This window comes from Myxocyprinus asiaticus, chromosome 14 (assembly GCF_019703515.2).
Source record: "Myxocyprinus asiaticus isolate MX2 ecotype Aquarium Trade chromosome 14, UBuf_Myxa_2, whole genome shotgun sequence".
NCBI classification, from domain to species: Eukaryota; Metazoa; Chordata; class Actinopteri; order Cypriniformes; family Catostomidae; genus Myxocyprinus; species Myxocyprinus asiaticus.
In genome coordinates, this window is record NC_059357.1 from 15,617,614 (window position 1) to 15,641,214 (window position 23,601).

Below are 23,601 nucleotides of genomic sequence, written 5' to 3' on the forward strand. Positions count from 1 at the left end.
ACGCCGAATTGAGGCAGTAATTAAAGCAAAAGGAGCCCCTACCAAGTATTGAGTACATATACAGTAAATGAACATACTTTCCAGAAGGCCAACAATTCACTAAAAATGTTTTTTTATTGGTCTTATGATGTATTCTAATTTTTTGAGATAGTGAATTGGTGGGTTTTTGTTAAATGTGAGCCAAAATCATCACAATTAAAAGATCCAAAGACTTAAACTACTTCAGTCTGTGTGCATTGAATTTATTTAATACACAAGTTTCACAATTTGAGTTGAATTACTGAAATAAATGAACTTTTCCACGACATTCTAATTTATTGAGATGCACCTGTATATATATATATATGTTTGATATTCTTTGAATTGTCGAAGTTGTTGCCAAGTTTAAAAAGTGTATTTGCATCTATGAGCACTAGAGAAGAATGGAAAGTTGTGAGTCAGCTGAGAGTTTGGTCCAGATTTATCACTGCAATTTTTAACTAAGAAAACAAAATGACCCTATTTCAGGCAGGTGAACTTCTCACGTCATCAAAAAAGTCTTGCATCTGCAAACACTGACATACAGCGATCAATGGCAGTGTTACTATTTAAAGGCTGTACTGGGTTTTTTTTTTTTTTTTTTTTTTTTTTTTTTGTTAATTCAGGTTGAGTCATGTCTCTTGGCTGGAGCTTTTTAACTGACCCATTAAGTGACGCTGCTGTGGACAGAGGAGCCAACCAGTGCATTAGCAACAATAGCCAGAGTTGCAAAGCCCTTTGTAAAGGTCAAGACATTAATCCACCTGATATTTTATTTGAGAGAGAGAGAGCCTTCTACATCACTCTGATATTATTTGACCAGATTGTTTATATTTTAATTTTGGCTTCTGCTGAAAGGGGAGAATAGGCTGGTTGGAAAGCCTCTGTTCATTTTGCATATTGATTTGTCCTTTTGTTGTACTTAATGGTGTGGATGTGTATGTATGTATGTATGCATGTTTATGTAATGTATGTATGTATGATATATATATATATATATATATATATATATATATATATATAATTTGTCTCAGTAGGGGAGAGTGGGGTAAGTTGACCCATCCCGTGAAGCTAGGCATTTGTACATATTTTTTACCATGAGATGTTGTAAGCAGGAAGTATCCATAGTTTTTATCTGGCTGTGAAGAAGATAAACACATTGAAAAAAAGGAATGTTTTTATGCAAAAAAAATTTTTTTTTTTTTTCATTTGAGGTTTACTGATTGTTGTTCCAAAGCAAATTTATTGAGGTACAAAATGACATGCATAATGGACCTAAAGGAGTCATTTTTTTTTTATCCATGATTTTAATACAGCTATAAGTTTGTCTAAACAAATTTGTTCCAATTACTTTTTTGTTTAATGTCTGAAGTTAAAAGAAGACCTAAAGGAGTAAAAAAAAAAAAAGAAATTATCTGGAAAATAATTAAGGTATTTCTTGAAAGCTAGGCAAAGTGATTGATCAAAATTGTTCCATCATTTACATGCAATAACAATCCTTAGTGTAACAGCAAACAAGAGTTAAGTAGGAGATTATAATTAATAAATAGATTATAGATTAGAAATTGTAGATGAAAACATTGCAAATTATTTAAAATTCAAAAAAATTCAGTTGGTCAGTTTACCCCCAGATGGCTCATCTTACCCCTAAACAAGGGCTATGGATACATTTGTATATGTTTGTCATAACGGACACCTTGAAGTAAAGGTAGTTCTATTAATTTACCTCGGTCTAATTTTTCCTTGTATAGGAGACAACATATGTAAAAATCAGCTCATCTTATCCCCACTCTCACCTACTGTGCAAAAAAAAAAAAAATTCTGTGCACAAGTTTAACTAGGAGAATCAGAGGACATGTGATCTCAACATGGCAGCCCCCATGTAGAATAAAACTGCTTTTATAAGTGACATGACTAGATTCTTCATCTCATGAGTGTGGTTATGATTTAAAACATGTTTCAAAAACACTTTTCATTTCTTTGGGAGTAATACTTTTTAAAGAGGAAAAATTACTGTGTCATTTGTTTTTGTTTTTGTTGTTTTTTTTTTTTTTGTTGCACTTTTTAAAAAGTTAATTGGTAAATTGACAACCTATTGATATAATTATTATATTTTGAAAACATATTGACTATGCAACTGCCTAAAACATTTGCACAGTATTAATATATCTATATACATCTCTCTCTCATATATATATATACAGGTGCATCTCAATAAATTAGAATGTCGTGGAAAGTTCATTTATTTCAGTAATTCAACTCAAATTGTGAAACTCGTGTATTAAATAAATTCAATGCACACAGACTGAAGTAGTTTAAGTCTTTGGTTCTTTTAGTTGTGATGATTTTGGCTCACATTTAACAAAAACCCACCAATTCACTATCTCAAAAAATTAGAATATGGTGACATGCCAATCAGCTAATCAACTCAAAACACCTGCAAAGGTTTCCTGAGCCTTCAAAATGGTCTCTCAGTTTGGTTCACTAGGCTACACAATCATGGGGAAGACTGCTGATCTGACAGTTGTCCAGAAGACAATCATGTAAGCCACAAACATTCATTGCCAAAGAAGCTGGCTGTTCACAGAGTGCTGTATCCAAGCATGTTAACAGAAAGTTGAGTGGAAGGAAAAAGTGTGGAAGAAAAAGATGCACAACCAACCGAGAGAACCGCAGCCTTATGAGGATTGTCAAGCAAAATCGATTCAAGAATTTGGGTGAACTTCACAAGGAATGGACTGAGGCTGGGGTCAAGGCATCAAGAGCCACCACACACAGACATGTCAAGGTATTTGGCTACAGTTGTCATATTCCTCTTGTTAAGCCACTCCTGAACCACAGACAACGTCAGAGGCGTCTTACCTGGGCTAAGGAGAAGAAGAACTGGACTGTTGCCCAGTGGTCCAAAGTCCTCTTTTCAGATGAGAGCAAGTTTTGTATTTCATTTGGAAACCAAGGTCCTAGAGTCTGGAGGAAGGGTGGAGAAGCTCATAGCCCAAGTTGCTTGAAGTCCAGTGTTAAGTTTCCACAGTCTGTGATGATTTGGGGTGCAATGTCATCTGCTGGTGTTGGTCCATTGTGTTTTTTGAAAACCAAAGTCACTGCACCCATTTACCAAGAAATTTTGGAGCACTTCATGCTTCCTTCTGCTGACCAGCTTTTTAAAGATGCTGATTTCATTTTCCAGCAGGATTTGGCACCTGCCCACACTGCCAAAAGCACCAAAAGTTGGTTAAATGACCATGGTGTTGGTGTGCTTGACTGGCCAGCAAACTCACCAGACCTGAACCCCATAGAGAATCTATGGGGTACTGTCAAGAGGAAAATGAGAAACAAGAGACCAAAAAATGCAGATGAGCTGAAGGCCACTGTCTAAGAAACCTGGGCTTCCATACCACCTCAGCAGTGCCACAAACTGATCACCTCCATGCCACGCCGAATTGAGGCAGTAATTAAAGCAAAAGGAGCCCCTACCAAGTATTGAGTACATATACAGTAAATGAACATACTTTCCAGAAGGCCAACAATTCACTAAAAATTTTTTTTTTTTATTGGTCTTATGATGTATTCTAATTTTTTGAGATAGTGAATTGGTGGGTTTTTGTTAAATGTGAGCCAAAATCATCACAATTAAAAGAACCAAAGACTTAAACTACTTCAGTCTGTGTGCATTGAATTTATTTAATACACAAGTTTCACAATTTGAGTTGAATTACTGAAATAAATGAACTTTTCCACGACATTCTAATTTATTGAGATGCACCTGTGTATATATATATGTACAGATATAGATATTTGACCAGTGTTGGTTGTAATCCAATTAAAAAGTAATTCATTAGTCAAAAAGGTAGTGTAGTGCATTACATTTTAAATTCTTGTAATCATATTACAGTTACTGACTTTCAATTAATGTAGTTTTACATATTATATGGTTATGCTTATTACTAATATATTATTTATGTAGAATACATGAATTATGCCTTGTAATGAGTCATTGTGAAGGAGAAATGTGAGGTGCTGAGTCACGTGTATGACTTGTGTGTAAAAATGAACAACGGAGAAATATAGACATTATTTTGAATTCGAGCAAAAAGTGTTTTAGAAAGTAACTTTACAGTAAAGTAATTAGTAACGTGATTATTTTTTTCAATGAAGTAATTAGTAATTGAATTACAGTTTTAGAGAAATTATTCGTAATTTGTAATGGATTACTATTTTTAAGAAACTTACCCAACACTGTATTTGACCTACGTATTTGGGTGTATGTCATGGTGCACTTATTGGCTATGACTGTTTACTCGTCTGGCAAAATTCAAATGTGGCAATTCATTTTAGAAATCACCACTTTGAAAACTCAGTCCACATTGCACATTTGGGTCATTTTCCGAACTTACTAGGGTTCAGTGAAGCGCGTTGCTAAACACACAATAGACAATCTCACGGTGCAGCAAGATTGGCCAAACGGCGTGGAATTAGCCAATCAAACCCTGATTCGATGAATCGTTCACCGTTGAAGTGGGCGTGACCTTGAGAAACATGGGATGGCGAGAGCCAATCAGAGGAAGAAGAAATCAGCCAAGGCCATCGTCAGATTTTGGCGTAGAGAAAACAGGAACGGATGACAGAGTGCTGAGGGAGGAAGAAAGTGTCTCTTGCAGCCATACAGTATCTCGACTGTCAACACACTGTACATCGGAACTCTCTGGAAGGAGAATACCTGCAATCCGGAATCATACATAAGACTGGTAAGGAACTTTTTGTGATAAATGTCCGTCCATCATTGGGACTTATATAGCAAAGAACGATATGGGCCGGACAGTATAAAAGGTACATTGCCACAGCTCTGTTTGTTTACAAAAATCTGTAAACTTCCTTAACGGACTCTGACGTGGCTTATTCATATATAATGTTATTAGTTCATTTAAATAATTAAATCAGGCACACACAATGACAGATCCGAATACAGACAGGTTCTACCGGTCTTCAGATTTAAATGAATGAATTGCCCCGTAACAGTTTTTTACGTATACGGATGTGTGAGGTACATTTATTCTTCTTGATAACCAAAACACACAGCACGCATTAAAACGTATTGATTAAATAACTGTTTCCTTGTTCCTGGAGCTCAGTCCATTGTTTTATATGAATGTTACAGGTTCAATACAAGTTACAAGTTAAGATCAGTCAGCAGCATTTGTGGCATAATGTTGAATAACACGAAAAATAATTTTACAGACTAAATTTTACAATAGAAGTGAATGGGGCCAGTCCATAAATGTTAAAATATACACTGTTTGAAAAGTATAGCAACAAGACATAAACATTATATATGTTAATATGATTTTAGTGTGATAAAATCAGGGATTTACTGGTTTTACAGCATTTACCAGATTACAGGGTTGACCGGTTTTATATTGTCATGACAGCAAAATTATAATATTGGATACAATTTTACACCAATAAGGTTTGTAAGTGATTTTATGACATAAAAATCATGTTAGCATGAATAATGTTCACATCTTGTGGCTATACTTTTGAAACACTGTGTATTTTAATGATTATGGACTGGCCCCATTCACTTTCATTGTAAAGCCCTACTGTAACTTTTTTGTTTTTTTAAATAAACGACGGACAAGTCAAAATTATATTTTTGTGGTACTCAAAAATATGCTACAAATCCTGTCAAGTAAGCTCAACTTGTTTTGAACCGAAACATCCCTTTCAGTTTTATGAGTAAGGAAGGAGATATGACATTTAGGCAGGCAGCATTTAATGTAACAGACAGGATGCTGCATCTTAAATGAAGCAGCTGCATTTGTGCACTTTATATGAATCTAGCTAATCAGTGAGGACCAAAATAAGTTTGGATAATGTCAGTCACCCCGCACTTTAACATTAGTGGGCTACGAGACTGATTGCATTGTAGTGACTGCGACATGTCATTAATAAACTGTCTTTAGAACTTGATGTATTATCTCAGCATCCGTAGAGAAAGGAAATGTAACAGAAACCACTCATGTATCAGATATATCTGTGGTTGCATGTAGAGTGTAATAAGATCAATATCTTTTGTTTGACACTCACCGCCCATCCCCACATCTTTCTGATGTGGGGAAACGCAGTCATAAATCAGCTGTAACACTACTGTGACGCAAAACCAGCTGCGTGTCCCAGTATGAGCATGTCCGCACACTGGCCAGAAACCAACTGGTAATTTTGTGTGCAGGAAATCAATACTAAGACAGTATGCAGCCCTATCTGTAATCTAAGGAATTAAATGGAACAACGGATTCTGTAGCTGAGACTAGCCACTGAGTTTAGAAACACATTCCCATTTTTTCTCTTGCCCATTATCCGTCTTGGACCTTACAAAAAATACCATGGTAATAGCATAATTTACCTTAGTTAGTACAGTTATTGCTATCTCTGTAAAATAATAAAATAAATATATGCAATGTAATTCAGACAGTCTAGGAAGCCTCTTGAAGGCTTTTCTGACTATATCGGTGGCTAATGGCATAATATTGTTCAAGTTTTACTGTACAACAGTAATTGTAGTAACTGTGGTGTTTTGTCAGAAACTATGTACATTTTTGTTAAGTGTGGGATGCAAACATAAACCTCTACTCACAGCAAGGACGGAATTCTTTATGCTACTTTGTAACTTGCATATATGAAAGACCTGCTTTTAAGATATAGATTTGAAGGTAAGTACTAAAAAAATTTAATATGCTTGTAAAACTTCAGCAATGCTTTATGATGCATTTATGTTGTACTTTGATCGCCTGGTAATTTTAGAAGGTCTACAATAATCTCTTTTTGGCTGTAGTGTTTGTCAAGCTGCAGTAATACACAAATACATACGTACAAACATTATATAAAAAAAGAAAAGTAATAATAATAATAATAGTAAGGCAGACCCAAATACACACCATCCTTTCAGTGTTACTGTGGTGTTGCATTAAATTCAGCCTGATCTTATGAAAATTATGTGACCATGGCCGCATTTTTGCAAACCAAAATTATGTGCTGTATTACACGTTTGGCTGCAGTTTACCAGAGATATGTCCAGCGGGGGGCACCAAAACCAAGTGAAATGGTGTTGTAATCATACAAGGGTTTTAAGGTGAATTATAGATGAAGGTTTTAATGAGTAAAGCGTACTTCCCTAAACTAAATATTTAGCCTAAACCTAACCAATAGTGTTTTAAAAATAAATGAGACATGAAAAGCAAATTTTCTGAAGCAACCATGTCATTTTGTGTCGCTACTATGACACTTTCTTCTCACGTGTCAGCTTGTGTCGTTGAGTCCACAGTTCAACACTATATGGTGAGCTACTGCAAAAGATAATCACATTTGAATTGACCCTTCGAAAAGCCCCAATTAAAAGCATTTCTGAACCAATCCAGTTTTAGAAACCACAGCAAATAAATGCACAGTAGAGCATCAGTATTAATGAAAGCAGTGATGAAACTCTTGCTTGTGAGATATTGCTAAAATATAATATAATTATTATTGATAAATTCTTATTATTATTACCATTACTACATTGAATTTTAAAATTGTATATCACACATGGACATATCACAGTTTAATTTGATTAATTGTGCATTTATATATTAATTTTATGGCAAACATGTCAAATTCAGTGACATTCCAGATTTTATAGTTAATTCCTTTTTTTATGACTGGATTCTGCAATTCTGTCCGCACTTTCCGCATCGTGGAAATCATAGGGCACTACATGAATAACAACAGTGAGGACACCTACATTTCCTCCAAGGTAAATTAAAGTGAAGGATTAATTAGGCTAGTGTGTAAATGTAAGTGGTAATACAAGCCTAAAAGTTATTGTTTTTCAAATGATACATTAAAGTAAGTGTTTCGATAACATAACATAGCAGTGTGTGAGAGAAAGTGTGAAAAATAAGTGTTTATAAAGTCATAATCAGCCATTGTACTCGTGATTTGTATGACAATGAATAATACGAACAGTTCTTCTAGCGCCTCTAGTTTTCATTTCACCAGCAAACTGGGGCAAAATGTAAAATGAGGCACGAAAATCTCAGTTTGCCAAAATTATTAAAATAAATGCCTACAAGTCCACTGTGGCCAAAGCAGTGACTCATCAGTTTCTGTTGGCTGATGCCTCTGCAGTGATGATGGGGGTCAGTGGCTAATAGCCTATGTTATAGATGTAAAATCAAGATGAAGCAGAGGTGGGGGACTCGAGTTACATGACTTGACTCGAGTCACAAATTTCAGGACTCGCGACTTGCTTGATTAAAGTAAGAAAATGACTTTACTTTGACTTGAGAGCAAATTACATGAGACTCGACTTTGACTTGAAGTGGAGGACTGAAACTACAAAGAGAAGCATGACAGTCAAAATAGGCAATTTTAATCTGTTATAGAAAAACGTTTAAACAAACAAAGAAAATCTTCGCTCCTGTTGATATTTGCATGTTAAAAGAAATGGGTAGCCTAAAAGTCAGTAGGCAATATTTTTACATAAAAAACAACAACAAAAAAACAAGAACAAATAGTTTAACAAACTCACCAGTTAAATTCCAATCCACTCGAAAAATATATTTCTGTATTCACAAAATCTTGACAACTGACCGAGATGGAGAACATTTTCTAGTTGCTTTACACCAGCTCCTCCATTACAGTGATGCGAGTGTTGAGCTGTTGCACTCCGTTGCTGTCCAAGAGGAAGTTAAAGGCTGCGTCTCAAAACTGCTAAACTGCCTTACTAGACATCACCTTTGAACGTCTATCTAGCACGTGTTTGCATAGAAAAACTATGCGGACGGAAGCACTAACGTGTTCGGTGTGAACAACAGTCCCCACATGCTCAGTACACTTGACATTGCGTTCTGCTAACGCATATGGGGAGTGTCCTTCCACACGACCTAGTTGAAACCTCTCTACAATAATGGCAATATTGTAATATGCTTCGCCGTCAACTACATGAGTCCGCTGGTGGGATCTTCACGGCAACGAGAAGACTCTCCGCTCCCCTGCGGTGCTCCGGCGAACATCACTCCCCCTCGCCGCTTGACACTTCGCTAGTAAACGGGCCACCTCAGCATCCTGATTCCCCACAGCGCTTCAGAGTTGTGTATCCTTATATGCAATTGTTATATTTGATATTATGTGTATATATATATATCTAAAAGAGTCGCTTACGTGTTCGCATCTTTTTAAAGATGCACATGTCGCCATCAGTTCAGCATGAGAGCTGCATTCACTGTCTGGGCCGCGCCCACGCAGAGTCAGCTCTCATGGAGACAGACTGCCCTCACTGCCGTCAAGCGACCGCGTCCAGCAGATCTGCCCTGTTCTTCCCTGAAGTTCATAATGAACTGTCAAAATCCTGGTGCCGCCCTAGTCAGCTTGCCCACGCAGCGATTCCATCCTCTCTAATGTGGATCACAGGGAAGAAAAAAGTTATGCCTAACTAACCCCTGTGAAGGAGGTGGTAGCGGTACACCTCTGCCCGGCGAGTAGCAGGGCATGAAAATCACGCCTCATTCATCCTACCAAGCCGTGTTGACTGACGTCCGCACTGGCTGGAAGAGCATACTCAGCAGTGGGCCAAGCTGGTTTAGCACTCCACGCGATGGGGTGCTCCAGGTCTTTTAAGCCAAGATCCTCAAGCAAATGGACTAGCAAGGCTACGATCCAAAGACATTCAAAGAGCTCCGCGCTGCTACGGACTAAGTCACTGCACAGGCCATTGGCAAGTAAATGAGCAACCTGGTAGTTTAAAAAATAATTATTGTGGCATTAATTAATTCATATGCAAGAATGTACTGTAAGCCACGACAGAACCGCCAGCACTGCTGATTGGCGCCTGCGCAGTTAACGCTGCACAAGCTCAAAACGTGCCAAACATGACAGATGATCGACCTCCAAAAATAGTCTCTTTTGCTATTTCACTAATATCTAGAAAGATTAATATGCAAAATTACTGTTCTTTTTTTAATGGTTGTCAGTAAATCAAAATAATTATTCATGATTAATCTCATGTTTTGTATTTTTAGCGCGATTAATAACACTTTGAAATTAGCTGACATTTGCCTTTTTACTTGTTTCTTTTAATGATGGAAAATGATATATACACGGTTTTAAAGGCACTGTGTTGTTTATTAGCAGTGTTTCATTCGAGGATGATATTTCATACTTTTTTGGCTTTTATGATATTGTTTTATGATCCTGTTGAGTGTGTGTTCAGCCATGGAGGGATAATTATGCGGCCCCATCCTTCACAGCTTAGTGACAAAGTCTTGGCAAACTTTATTTTCTGTAAATGCAACCAATTTTAGACACAATAATGTATGTAGAGATATCTATATAAGTTCATCTTTTCAAGGTAAAATTAAATATGTAGCCCAAATATTAACTTTTACTTATTTCTGTTTGGTACTGTGACTTGACTCGACTTGATACTTATCAGGACTCGACTTGACTTGCTTGATTTGTCTGCACTGTGACTTGATACTTGACTCGGACTTGATGGTTAAGACTTGAGACTTGCTTGTGACTTCAACATGTGTGACTTGCCCCCACCTCTGAGATGAAGATTGATACAGCATTGTGAGTGTGACCCAGAGAGGAAGAGTCTCTGAATGCATGTTTGCTTCTCAGTACTTCTAGCAGACACTTTGATCAAATATGACTCACAAAGGAGAATAATGCAAGCAGAAGTGAGTAATTCAAGAGCTAAAATAATACAAGTGCTACATTACCAAATTTGTATTGATTACTTGAATAGTGCAAGGCTAGAGCAGAATTTCTAGAAATTATTTTTATACAGCAGATGTGCGAAAAGAGGTGGGGAAAAAGGCCTAAACTTATCGTATTTTCCGACTAAAGCTCTTATTTTCATTATCTCACCAAAACTATTATTTTCTCATTCTACTGAATTTTGTGCTTGTTTTTTAGAGGTCACATTTGAAAGTGTCCTTTAATGGATTGTTTTAATTGCCCTAAGTTCTAGCTTGGCTGTGTTACAACACAGCACTTTGCCTCATAAGAATGCAGCACATAAACACTCCACCTCAGTATGAAAACAATCACATCTAAACCTGATCTGACTGAGACCACTTGTCCCATCTTTTATGACGTTTAAATTATACATTTTGAATAACTGATCTCAAATGTATCCCATACAGTTCTGCATAAAGGGCATGTTTTTTTTAAACATACCATACAGCAAATACATCTTGGTGGATAGGTGATGTGCAAGAAGGGTGTTGGGGGTGGAGTGGTCTCTGTTCATTAGTAAATTGCTCAGGTCAAGGACTGAACACTCTGTTTTTCTCTGCATGTCCAGCCACATTAGTAATTAGATAATGGGAATGGTGAAAAACAGTGTGATATTTGAGATAATTTTTTTAGAGGAATAAAAAGGAGAGAAAATGCCATTCTACTTTGAGCGTTCTTGTTTGTCCTTGCTGGTAGAAAGTGAAAATATGTATATGTAGGCATATATGTGTTTTTGATTAAAATGAAGACATTTTATGAGTCCTGCAGTCTGATGAAGATGGCTACTGACTAGGATGGCTACTGATTGGATTTCATTGCCGTGATTACAGTAGGATGTCATAAGGGAAATAATGAAATTGCAAAAGAGAATTTTTTGTCGGCAGACAATGCTGCACATGAAATCAATAAAAGTCCTTTATTATTATTTAGATGTTTGGTTTTGTGAGATTTTGTAGAGCTTGATTTCTCTTGTGCAGCTTTGAGAATAAAAGCAACTGATTTTTATCTGCTGTAGGGGAAACCGTGACTCCTGTCACTGCTGCTGTCCTTATCGGCTGGTTTATCATCTTGCCTTACTCATTCCCTCATGCTTTTGTTCAATAAAAATCCTGATATAATATAAATATATTTATTTGTAAGTCTTTGTTTCTGAATTGTGTCTGTGGTGTTCTGCTAAATTTGACACAAGATATTTGGCTTTCCTTTCCGTTCTCTGCCAACCAGTTTATCTTGTTCTTGACTTTTTCAAACAATGGTTAAATGGTCACCCCACTGACAGCCTGGTACTGCACATTCTGACAGGGTTCAGACAGGCTGACTGTGTCATCAGAATGAGACACCAGCCTGCCAGTCACAAATGCATTCATGTATGAAAGTTTCCAGTGAGAGCAGGTCTTGGTATTCATATCTAGTAATAAACCTTTTCCACAGACTGTGATGATGCGTTTCCGCCTTATTTATCAGCGTAAATCTCTCCAAATGTTTTAAATATTGAGTGTAAATTTAAAACATTATGCTTTGTGTTATATTACCCTGGAATTAGTTTTAAAAACTGAATTACCACAGCTACGAGGGAGTTTCAGTTACAACTGCTGAGAGAGTGACAGTAAATTTGTCATCTTCTCCCATCTGACTGTCTTAATCCACCGCTTTCTATTTTTTTCCTCTTCTGGAAAGTCATTCAAACATAATAGTGGATTTTTTCTTTTGGCCTTGGAGCAAATGGGTAAGTGAAAATAATACTTGCTGTGTTCTTCCATTCACTCTCATTCACCGCTGTCGAAGTTTACCCTACAAACATTGCACTCCATAATTTTTTTAATATGTCATCTTGGATTTACACTGACACTAAGGGACCTGTTGCCGGGAATATCACAAAATATTCTTAAGAAGAAAATGTTTCTTAACTTCTATTTTCTTCTTAATTTCTATCTTAAGAAAAAAGTTATAAATATTTTGTATTCCTGAAAAAAACATCTTAAGAAAGTTCTTAATATATATATTATAAAAACTTAAGAAGAATTCAAATTCTTGAAAAAAAAAAAAAAGTTCTTAAAATCGTTGTAAATATCATCTTGAAGTTAGGATAACTTCACAATTATCTTAAATCCCAAAAGGTAAGATGTTGCTTTCTAACAATAAATGTTATTTTGAAGTTCCTTAACGTTAATGCTAGTTAATTCAAACAGAAGAGCTACATAGCGCTCTCTCTCTGCGATCTTTAGAGTCCATAGAAACATAATAGTTATATCATTAGAAAACTAAGACTATCTTTTCCACCCCAAACACATCCCTAACGGAGTTGGCCACAGTGTAGACCCTTTCCCATACCCGCCCTTGCTTTGTGACGTGATGTAATTTTAAGCTTCCCAAGGGGAATGTTTTTCCTTGCAGTAATTTCCTCAATGAGAACCTCCAGCTCTTGTCTACCAAAGGTTTTGATTATTTTCTTCCATGTCAAAAGTAAATTCTCCTATGACAGTTGGTGTCATTAAACTGACACATATTACGCACTTTACATTCAAAAAATTATTGTGAGGTGGTTGCTAAAAAGGTTAATTGATAGATAAATTTGTTGTTACGATTTGCCAGTGTTGAAGTATTGAATTTGTTGTATTAGACAAGGCAAGCTGATGAGCAGGCTAATATAATCAGATAATTTCAACGACTGTCATTCTATTCTTAAGAAAAACATTAAGACATTCTCAGGAAAATAATCAAGAACTTCTTAAGAATTTTTCAAGAATTGCACTTGGGAACATTCTTAAGAAGTTTTAACAATTTATCCTAAGATTTTTTTTATTTCTTTCTTAAATAGACACAGCCAAAGTCTGTATACATTTTCGTGAATCCGGCCCCCGGATGCAGCATCATTCAAACACAATAGTTTTCAGTTACCAGTGCCATTGTAGAAATTAGACAGTTAGCCATGATTAATTTAATCCATGAGGGAAAGTGTCCAATAACAGGGCGGTTAATCAGATACACAAGTAGTATTCAGCTGGTCATGTGATTCTGATATGGCAGTCCCCATGAGGGGACCCTCCCCATGTAGATTTAAACAGCTTTTATAAGGCTACTGAAATGACTGGAGACTTCATCTCATGTGAGTTGCTAATGATTTTATACATATGCTTCAAAATTAATATTTATTTCTTAGGGGCCTGGGTAGCCCAGTGGTAAAAGACGCTGGCTACCACCCCTGGAGTTCGCTAGTTCAAATCCCAGGGCATGCTGAGTGACTCCAGCCAGGCCTCCTAAGCAACCAAACTGGCCCGGTTGCTAGGGAGGGTGGAGTCACATGGGGTAACCTCCTCATGGTCGCTATAATGTGGTACATTCTCGGTGGGGCTCGTGGTGAGTTGAGCATGGATGCTGTGGTGGATGGCGTGAAGCCTCCACACGCACTATGTCTCCGTGGCAACGCGCTCAACAAGCCACATGATAAGGTGCGCGGGTTGATGGTCTCAGACACGGAGGCAACTGGGATTCATCCTCCACCACCCGGATTGAGGCGAATCACTACGTGACCATGAGGACTTAAAAAGTGCACTGGGAATTGGGCATTCCAAATTGGGTGAAAAAAAACAATTTATTTCTTAAGGAGTAAAACCTTTTTAATGAGGAAAAAAATCACTGAGTGCACCTTCAATGTTTTGATGCTTTTTATTTTGGTTTAAGAGAGCTCAGCTGATTAGTGCTGTTCACTGATGTACCTGATTGTACTTCTATTATCCATCAATCAGACTGCAGAAGAAACATTGCCCTCTTGCAAAACAGGTGCAGGGTCTTGTGCTAATCAAATCAGGGTTAGTACCCAGACTATTTTTAGCTGCCTTCCCTGATTCAGGGAAAGGTAAAGACTGAGATAAGGGGATGAGGTGAGGGACGAAGAGACATTGTAAGCAAAGAAAGTGCAGGAAACGTACAGATGCTACAAATTTTTAAAGAAAATTAAGCATATACACAGATGACTGTGCTAACAGTTACTTCTTTAAAGACCCCTCAAATTACTTGATGAGCGCAGTTTTCTGTCATTTGCTGATGTACTTCCTATTGAAACAAGACATTAGGGACATTTTTAAATGGCCAATAGCCTTTAGTTTGTCACAGCTGTGAATTATATTTTGTTACTTTCTATTGCTAGTTAGTAGCAGGTATATGGGGAGCATTTTATTAAACCATGAGTGTGGGTCATCAGTATTTTTGGTCCATTTTCCAGGAAGAAAAAAGCAGTTAATTTAAATGTGCATAGGTTCCAGGGCTCCAGACTAAAAAAAATGACGTAGGAGCCAAATGGCTGTTTTTAGTCACCAAATCACAGAATTGCTCGATTTAGATAGAATGCCGAAGAAAAGGAAGACCGCTGATAACCCACTAATCAGAGGTTTAATAAACAGAATATATTGTTGAGAAGATAAGTTTGCGTTCCCTTTTGTCTCAAATGTTCACACCGCTATCATAATTTATACAAATATAAGAGATAAAATGTTTGTTTTATTTAGTACTGCCCTTCAGAATCTACATTACAGATAATTACATAAAATATAGTATGCATATAGTAGTGTGTTGCCTTCTTGAGCATCAATGAATGTTTGCACCTTGTGTAATAGTTGTGTACAAGTCCCTCAATTGTCCTAAGTGTCAAAAGCTTGATCTTACACACACACACACACACACACACACACACATATGCTGCACTTGTGTTGCATAGTGAGGATGTCTTCAAAAATAATGACTTAAATAGTTTTCATTTATCACTTAATGTCATACAAAGTCCAGTAAACAAAAAAAGCTAAATCAATATTCGGTGAGACCACCTTTGCTTTTAAAACCGCACCAATTCTCCTAGGTACACCTGGACACAGTTTTTCTTGGTTGTTGGCAGATAGGATTTTCCAACCTTGGAGAATTCGCCACAGTTCTATCTATTTATGCTGTCTCAATTGCTTCTGTCTCTTTATGTAATCTCAGACTGACATAATGTTCAGTGGGGGCCATGACATCTGTTGCAGGGCTCCCTGTTCTTCTATTCTAATCTTTTCTATTTGCAAAAGTAAGGTTTGGGAGTCTAACATTTATATTTCTTATTGACACACTAAAGACATAAATAATCATCTTAAGACAAATGTTTTTGTGAAACACCTTATGTGCGTAAGACTTTTGCACAGTACTGTGTGTGTGTGTGTGTGTGTGTGTGTGTGTGTGATATATATATATATATATATATATATATATATATATATATATATATATATATATAATAAAATATATATTGCCTTAGTCTTTCTTTACGAAAACAAATGGCCCAGACACAGAGATTACAAGAGTGCAAATTGAAAGAAATTCCAGATGCAGTTTATTGTGCTACTCCAATCCCAATCAACAATTAACAGAAGAATAAAAAAAGTGGTACACAATACAGGACTTTTAATTATAAAGAAGCCCGAAATACACTTGGGACTCTTATTTTGAAATGTCTGCACTCCCAGATGTGAGGACACTGACGTCTGATTCGCTGAGAAAGTGAATCTGATTAAAACTGTTAACCTGAGCTCCTGAGTTCACACCCTCTGTTCTTTTCGGGTGATTCATGAAAAAGACCCGGTACAAAAGAGTCATTTGTTCACGACTCTCTAGCGCTGGGTTTGTTGTTGTTGCGTGCAGCTCGTCATCACAACAGAACGGGTGAAAAGCAGCGAGACACACTGGTGCACGCTCTAAAGATGTATTCAGTAACTCGCAAGATGATATCGCATATGAACACACACAACTAGACTGTCGCCAGTGGCGACTAGATGTTAAATTATTGTCGCAATCAATTATTTTTGGTCGCATTTGCGACCATTTTAGTTGCAGTCTGGAGCCCTGGGTGCTAAAAGTTTATTTTGTAAATATTTAGGAGGACACTATGGCTTCAAAGCTAACTAATGTGGAGCAAAAGCCACAAAACCCCCATTTTGATTTCATGAGTCCTTTAACCCCTCCTTGGTCTTAATGATCAAGTCCCTATGTTGTCCTTAAGGGTCAAATTGACAATTTTTTTTATGTTCAATTTCAAAAGCTTGTTATAAAGGCTCTGTTTGCTCTATCTCTCTACTTTTTGTCTTAAATCATTTGCCTAGGTGCCAGCTAACTAGATTTTTTTTCTGTCACCTTCTATCACAATATACAGATCTGAAACGCAGGGGGAGCCCCAACTCCATCCATAGACATCCAGTCTTTTTTGAGAAGCCTCACCATAAAATTTTAGAAAAGGTCAAAATGTTATTATAAGAACAGTCATACTAAAAATTTCACACACACACACACACACACACACACACACACAACACATAAGTATGTACACACAGACACCCACACTAATTGACAACAGACACAATCTCAGAGGCCGAGATTTTCCACAAAACATGGGGAAAGGGTGGGGCTTCCAAAAAAGACTGGATGTCTATGGGCGGAGTCACAAACCACATTGGGGCACCCCCTGCTTTTCAGATCTGTATGGTCTGATAGAAAGTGATAGAATTTTTTTTTTTTGCTGCTATCTAGAGGAATGATAAAAGACTAAAAGTAGGGAGATAGTGCAAACAGAGCATTTCTTACAAGCTTTTGAAGCTTTTTTTTAACAAGATTTTTGAAGCTGCGTTGAGGCGTCCCCTGCCATTTGGAACTATATATTGGAATAGAAGGTGACAGAGAAAAAATAGATTTTTTTTTGAGTGTAAGCTGGTACCTTGAGGAACGATTTAAGACCAAAAGTAGAGAGATGGAGCAAACAGAGCCTGTATTATAAGTAGTCCATTCAGAGGCTGAGATATTCCACAAAACATGGGGATAGGGCGGGGCTTCCAAAAAAGACTGGATGTCTATGGGCGGAGTCACAAACCATGTTGGGGCGCCCCCTGCTTTTTAGATCTGTATGTTGTGATAGAAGGTGATAGAAATTTTTTTTTTTTTTTGCTGCCATCTAGTGGAATGATCTAAGACTAAAAGTAGGGAGATAGAGCAAACAGAGCATTTCTTACAAGCTTTTGAAGCTTTTTTAACAAGATTGTTGAAGCTGCGTTGAGGCGTTCCCTGACTTTCAGAACTATATATTGGAATAGAAGGTGATAGAGAATTTTTTATTTTTTTTTGGTACCTAGATGAACTATTTAAGACCAAAAGTAAAGAGAGAGAGCAAACAGAGCCTGTATTATAAGCTTTTTAAATTGAACAAAGGGTCAATTTGACCCTTAAAGCTACACTATGTAACTTATGTCCCTCTAGTGATTGAAGCATAAAACTGCAACTTACTTGCGGAGGAACATTTTACGTGAGTTGTGATTAGGCACTGCTGTTCTGGTGGATTATTCTCATGGTTTGAGAACTCTAAGATGACCTGCAGAGCGGAGTCATCACAAGCTATTTTCATTTTTATATTATGTTATTCACTTAAAAATGTATGACTGATATATTACTTACTTTTAGGAAGATAAACAACACTCTTAATTCTATTTAAAGTGCAGATTAATGTTTGTATTGTACTACACATATCATATTAAGAGGTGAAACTCATGTTATGGCTGATATGAGTCCAATTGAAGACTGTCTATTTTTATATTACAATCTACAGCCTCAGTGGACAATGCAAGTACACTGCAAACAATAAAAAACTGTAATATAAAAACTTAAAATGAGGATTTAATAATCATGAAACACTTTATTGAACATGAAAATAATATGCTGAAATATACAATATAGGCTAACAATTACAATAATACATTTTTAATTGTTTATTTGGAAGTAAAGTTAAAACAGAGAGATGGTTACACACTAAACAAATTAATAAACATTAATATGCCATGAAAACGGTACATTATTGACAACTTGAGATAAGCATAAATCCTTGGGGAACAACTTTGAACCTATAGTGGCTTTTTAGATCAGTCTAAACATCTGCTAAAAGGATAAAATGGCAAGTGTCCATACACTGATTTATTGCTCCAGAAATACTTAAAATAGCTTACACTTGCTTGCATCGTTTAGGTCTTCATCTGGCAAATACATTTTCTTTTTCTGCCAAGAGGACAATGGAAAGTGACAGCAACTTGTGCATTTCTATTACTGAGGTAAAAAAAGAAGAAAATATAGCCTGCAGCACACACATTTAGAGACAGACAATTTGGGAATCTCGAAACTGCAGCAATGTTTTAAAATACTCAGAAGTCATGAATCAGAATCAGAATGAGTTTTATTGCCAAGTATGCTTCCACATACAAGGAATCTTTCTTGGTGACAGAAGCTTCCAGTGCACAAACAATACAACAACAAGACAGAGATAATAAAAAAAAAAGCTTTATATATATATATATATATATATATATAATGTTAGGTCCTGTGAGATGGTAGTGCCCAGGAACTGGTGCTGATCGTACATGTGCTGGAAGTTAATTTCCCCAGTCTCACTAGCTGCTGTCTGTCAGAAAGCTGGTGATCCACTGGCAGACAGAAGTGGGAACAGAAAGCTGGGTTAATTTATTCCATAGGAGAACTGGGATGATGGTATTGAAAGCTGAACTGAAGTCCACAAAAAGGATCCTTGCATATGTCCCTGGTCTGTCCAGATATAGCAGGATATGATGCAATCCCATGTTGACTGCATCATCCACAGGCCTTTTGCTCTATAAGCAACTTGAAGGGGATATAGAAAGGGTCCAGTGATGTCCTTCAGGTGGGCCGACACCAGTCTCTCAAAAGACTTCATGACCACCGACGTCAGAGCGACGGGTCTGTAGTCATTAAGTTCTTTGATCTTGGGTTTCTTTGGGACAGGGATGATAGTGGAGCATTTGAAGCAGCAGGGAACTTACCACTGCTCCAGTGATCTGTTGAATATCTGTGTGAACATGGGGGCCAGCTGGTCAGCACAGGATTTTAGACAAGTGGTGAAACACCGTCTGGGCCCTGTTCCCTGTAAACATGTAACAGTAACTTCACCTGAAAAAATGAAACTTACAAACACATGAGTAATGTTCGATTCATTAAAGCATGACAAACAATATAAGCTTCAAGAACCCTACCAGAAAACATATCCAAGCAGTATAGCAGGTAAACAACTTCACCAAACAGTAAAAAAACAAAAAACAACAAAAAAGTTAAATCCAGTAGGAGAGTGATATTACTCTGCTGCTGTCCTGACTTCTGAAACCGTGACTGGACTGACTTAACAGCTGTTGCTGTCGCACTCGCTTCCCACTTCTCGACACACAACTGGATCTTCATTCTCAGCTTACGTATATGACGTAAACGCACAAGGACGAATGACAAATGCCTGCGATTTCGTGCCAAATCCGACCCAACAGCTCAAATTCCCTCAAAATAAAAATCATTATTGTAGGCTTACTGTAGTGAATCGGGGTAAGACAAGGACATGGTTTTGAATATGGATTTTTTTATGTACTCACTCAATAATTAACTTTTTGTTAATTGTAACCAAAACAATCTTGAATAGTGCAGCTTTAAGGAAAACGTAGGGACTTTTTTGTAGCTTTGTGTATTTAAAAAGGTGATATTGTCAGGTTCAGATCAACTCTGTGGATGATGTCATGAAGTCAAATTGACCCAAAAGAGCAAGGAAGGGTTAAATGATTTACTTTCACTCAGCCAAACTTCCTGGTCAATGTCCTGGTTACTAAGGAACTGATGAGGATTTTTTTTTGTTTGTTTGTTTTTTTTTTTATACGACAGACTATCTGACTAAAGCCTTTATATCACATTCTTCCTGTTTGCTCTTGAGGAAAGATCAGTAACTTTTGTGAAGCGTTTGGAAAGCTGTTTTTCCATCTTTCTTCTCTTGATCTCATATGGTTGATTGTAAATTAAGCTCTGAGTTGCTGTTTCGCTTTGTCTGCAGTGGTTTAACAACATGTCAGCCAAAGCCATATCTGAGCAGACGGGGAAGGAATTCCTCTACAAACACATTTGCACTGCAGCCGCTGTTCAGAACCGTTTCCGCTATGCTAATGTGACCGCAGAAACTGACTGGGAACGGCTGGTCCAGGATCACCCTTGGCTTCTGACGGAGGTAAGAAAACTGTTGCAAATAACTGATCTGGGGTCAGATTTGGACTTAACCTGAATCTGTTACCTCTAAGTGGCATGGTAAAAGTTCTAGAGGCTTCATGACAATTTCTTATGAATCCTTCTTTCATCACCTCATAAGGGTGTGTAAATTATGACAAAATGTTTGTTTTGGGGTCAGCTATATCTTTAACAGAATAGCTCCCCCATATGATTCACAAATCTTCAGTGTACTGTAGTTCTTGCACTATGTTACTATTTCCAGCAATCATCAATTAAAGTAATGGGCATTACAATTACCACTGGTAACTCAATGCAGGGCAGTTATTCTAAGAAGTCACCATGAGTGGTAATTGAGTAAAAGGAAATCATATGGAGAGATATAGAGGAAGAAGGACGTAGAGGCATTAGTATTCTGCTGGACTAGCAGGAGCTATTAAAGGAGCTGAAGTGAGCATAGCAAAAGTGACAGTACAGGGACAGCCTCTCAGTTACTGCTGTAAAAGCACTCTTAATCACCTTTATGGAGGAGCCCAAAGGGTAATGATATTAGATATGACTCATCTCTCTTTATCAGTCAAGAGACTGAGACAGCTATTGTATATCCTGATTTTTTTTTTTTGTTTGTTTTTTTTCTCTCTCTGTGTTTATGAAAAAAAGGAAAGTCTTGTTTTATTTAACTAAATTATTATTATTATTATTATTTTTTTTAACCTGGAAATAAGTTTTGAAAATTGACTTTTAAAAATGTAATACAATGAAAAGCTATGACATAAAATGAAGAAAAAATATATAAGTCACTAATCAAATGTAAGCAAATTTGTGACATTGACCATGATAACTCAGATTTCCTTCATTGATACACACAAGTTGCTCTTTGGAACATTCTTAAATCATGCTGAGATAACAAGGATCATCAGGTTTTGCACAAACATGTGGAGTCCATGCCAGCTTGAATGCATGCTGTCATTAAATGGGCAACTTACCAAATACTAACACATTTCATAAGCTCATGTAAACTTTTTAATAAAATATTATGCTGAGAGTATGCAATAAAAAAATATTAGTATATTAATTTAATTGTTTGAAATGGGGAAATAATGCCAAATAGAATCATTTTCACTTGTGGTCTCAGACTTTAGACCTTTTCCATCCTGCGCAAATGTTTTATAGGCTCTCTATCTCAATAAATCTAAATTAGCTTAGGTGAGTAGTCACTGAAATAATCTACATCATTCAGAAGCTCATGTCCACTGTGCTCTACACAGTTTGTCTTCAATTTCTGTGTATCAGACTATTTGAGTGCAAATGTGTGGCAGCTGCTATTTACACCTACTGCAAATAGTCACTCCAAAAAAAAATAATCAGACCAGTCCATACCTTAGATATATGATTATTGACTATTGTGTTGTTTATCTTATTTCTGTCCAGAGATTGGTTGTTAAGCCAGATCAGCTGATCAAGCGCCGGGGAAAGCTGGGATTGGTGGGTGTGAATCTGGATCTGACTGGCGTGAAAGAATGGCTCAAGCCCTGCCTTATGAAGGAGACAACGGTGAGGATGCACACAAACATACAAATCCTTGTCAAACTTTATCTTTACTATTTTGCTGATATGCTCTGGTCCCTCTGGAAGTGAACACATTCATCTGGTGTGTGCACATTTAGTTTTTCCTTTGTATGTGCAGTTTCTGCATCCTACTTCATTCTTCATCTAATAACCCTGTACACATTGTTGCCTGAGGGCATAAAATATATTTGAGAATAAGACTTCTTTCTCTTTGTGACACACTGCAGGCACACACAATAAGAGTTTCACAGAACACAATTTATGTATTCCTGCTTAAAGGTGATATTAGAGCTGAAGCTATTTTGTTGCAAAAATGTCTGTTTTATGACTTACTGTCCCACACCATTCTTTTTCCACTTGTCTCTCTGCATGTATTTCAACAATTTCTGCAAGGTTTCTTTGCAAGACTGTCTTTTAAAAACACTTTTTTTTTCTCCATCTCATTCACTCTTTCATATTCTCTTACTCTCTCTTTCACACCTTCTGATCATGATGCCTAGAGAATTCCCCACTCTCCACTGAGCGTTTCATTTTTTATCACCTCGTCATCCCTCTATTTTTCTCTGCCTTTCTTTAAAATGCCACCTTGCCTTCCCTTTTCACTCTAGTTGATTTATATCAGCTGGCCTTTTGGCCTGCTGTTGTGACTGCACCGCAAATTAGATTGCCGTGTGCGTGTGTATGTGTTTGGCTTGCAGCTATGCCTGTCAAGTCTTTCCCTTTTCCATTGAGTCTCTGAGCTCTGCGGTCCAGTCACAAGTGCACAACACAAGTGTCCAACACAAAGACTATAGACTCTCTGAATACTGCCTCTCCTCTTCTTTACCTCCTCCCTCCATCTCTGGCCTCTTTTTCTTCAGTCTCTTACATAATTCTTTTCATTGTATGTTTTTTAATAAGAGAAGCTTTTAGACCGTAGGCGGTTTTTGATGTTTAACTCTGTAGGTAACCATGCATGCTTAATATAAAAGCACAAACTTTTAAAATCTATTTCTCTCTGTCTCTCAGGTGGGGAAGGCTAAAGGCATTCTTAAGAACTTCCTGATTGAGCCCTTTGTTGCCCACAAGCAGGTGAGCATGCAGCACAAATTTGCATAAAACACGCTTTATAATTTAGTCAAAAGAAATATAACCTAAGAATGAACTCCTCTGAAAATGACTATAATTTGACAGGAA

At 37.0% G+C, this 23,601-nt stretch overlaps 1 protein-coding gene across 1 annotated transcript in view; it reads left to right on the forward strand.

Moving 5' to 3' along the window:
- Positions 1 to 4,620: 4,620 nt before the first annotated feature.
- The window catches only part of LOC127451699 (ATP-citrate synthase-like), a 47,457-nt gene continuing 28,476 nt past the window's right edge, over positions 4,621 to 23,601 (forward strand). Inside the window, exons 1-4 of the mRNA XM_051716582.1 lie at positions 4,621 to 4,763; positions 20,690 to 20,860; positions 22,288 to 22,410; positions 23,434 to 23,496. Coding sequence (XP_051572542.1) covers positions 20,702 to 20,860; positions 22,288 to 22,410; positions 23,434 to 23,496 — 345 coding nt within the window. The 5' untranslated portion in view covers positions 4,621 to 4,763; positions 20,690 to 20,701. The remainder of the gene's footprint in view (positions 4,764 to 20,689; positions 20,861 to 22,287; positions 22,411 to 23,433; positions 23,497 to 23,601) is intronic.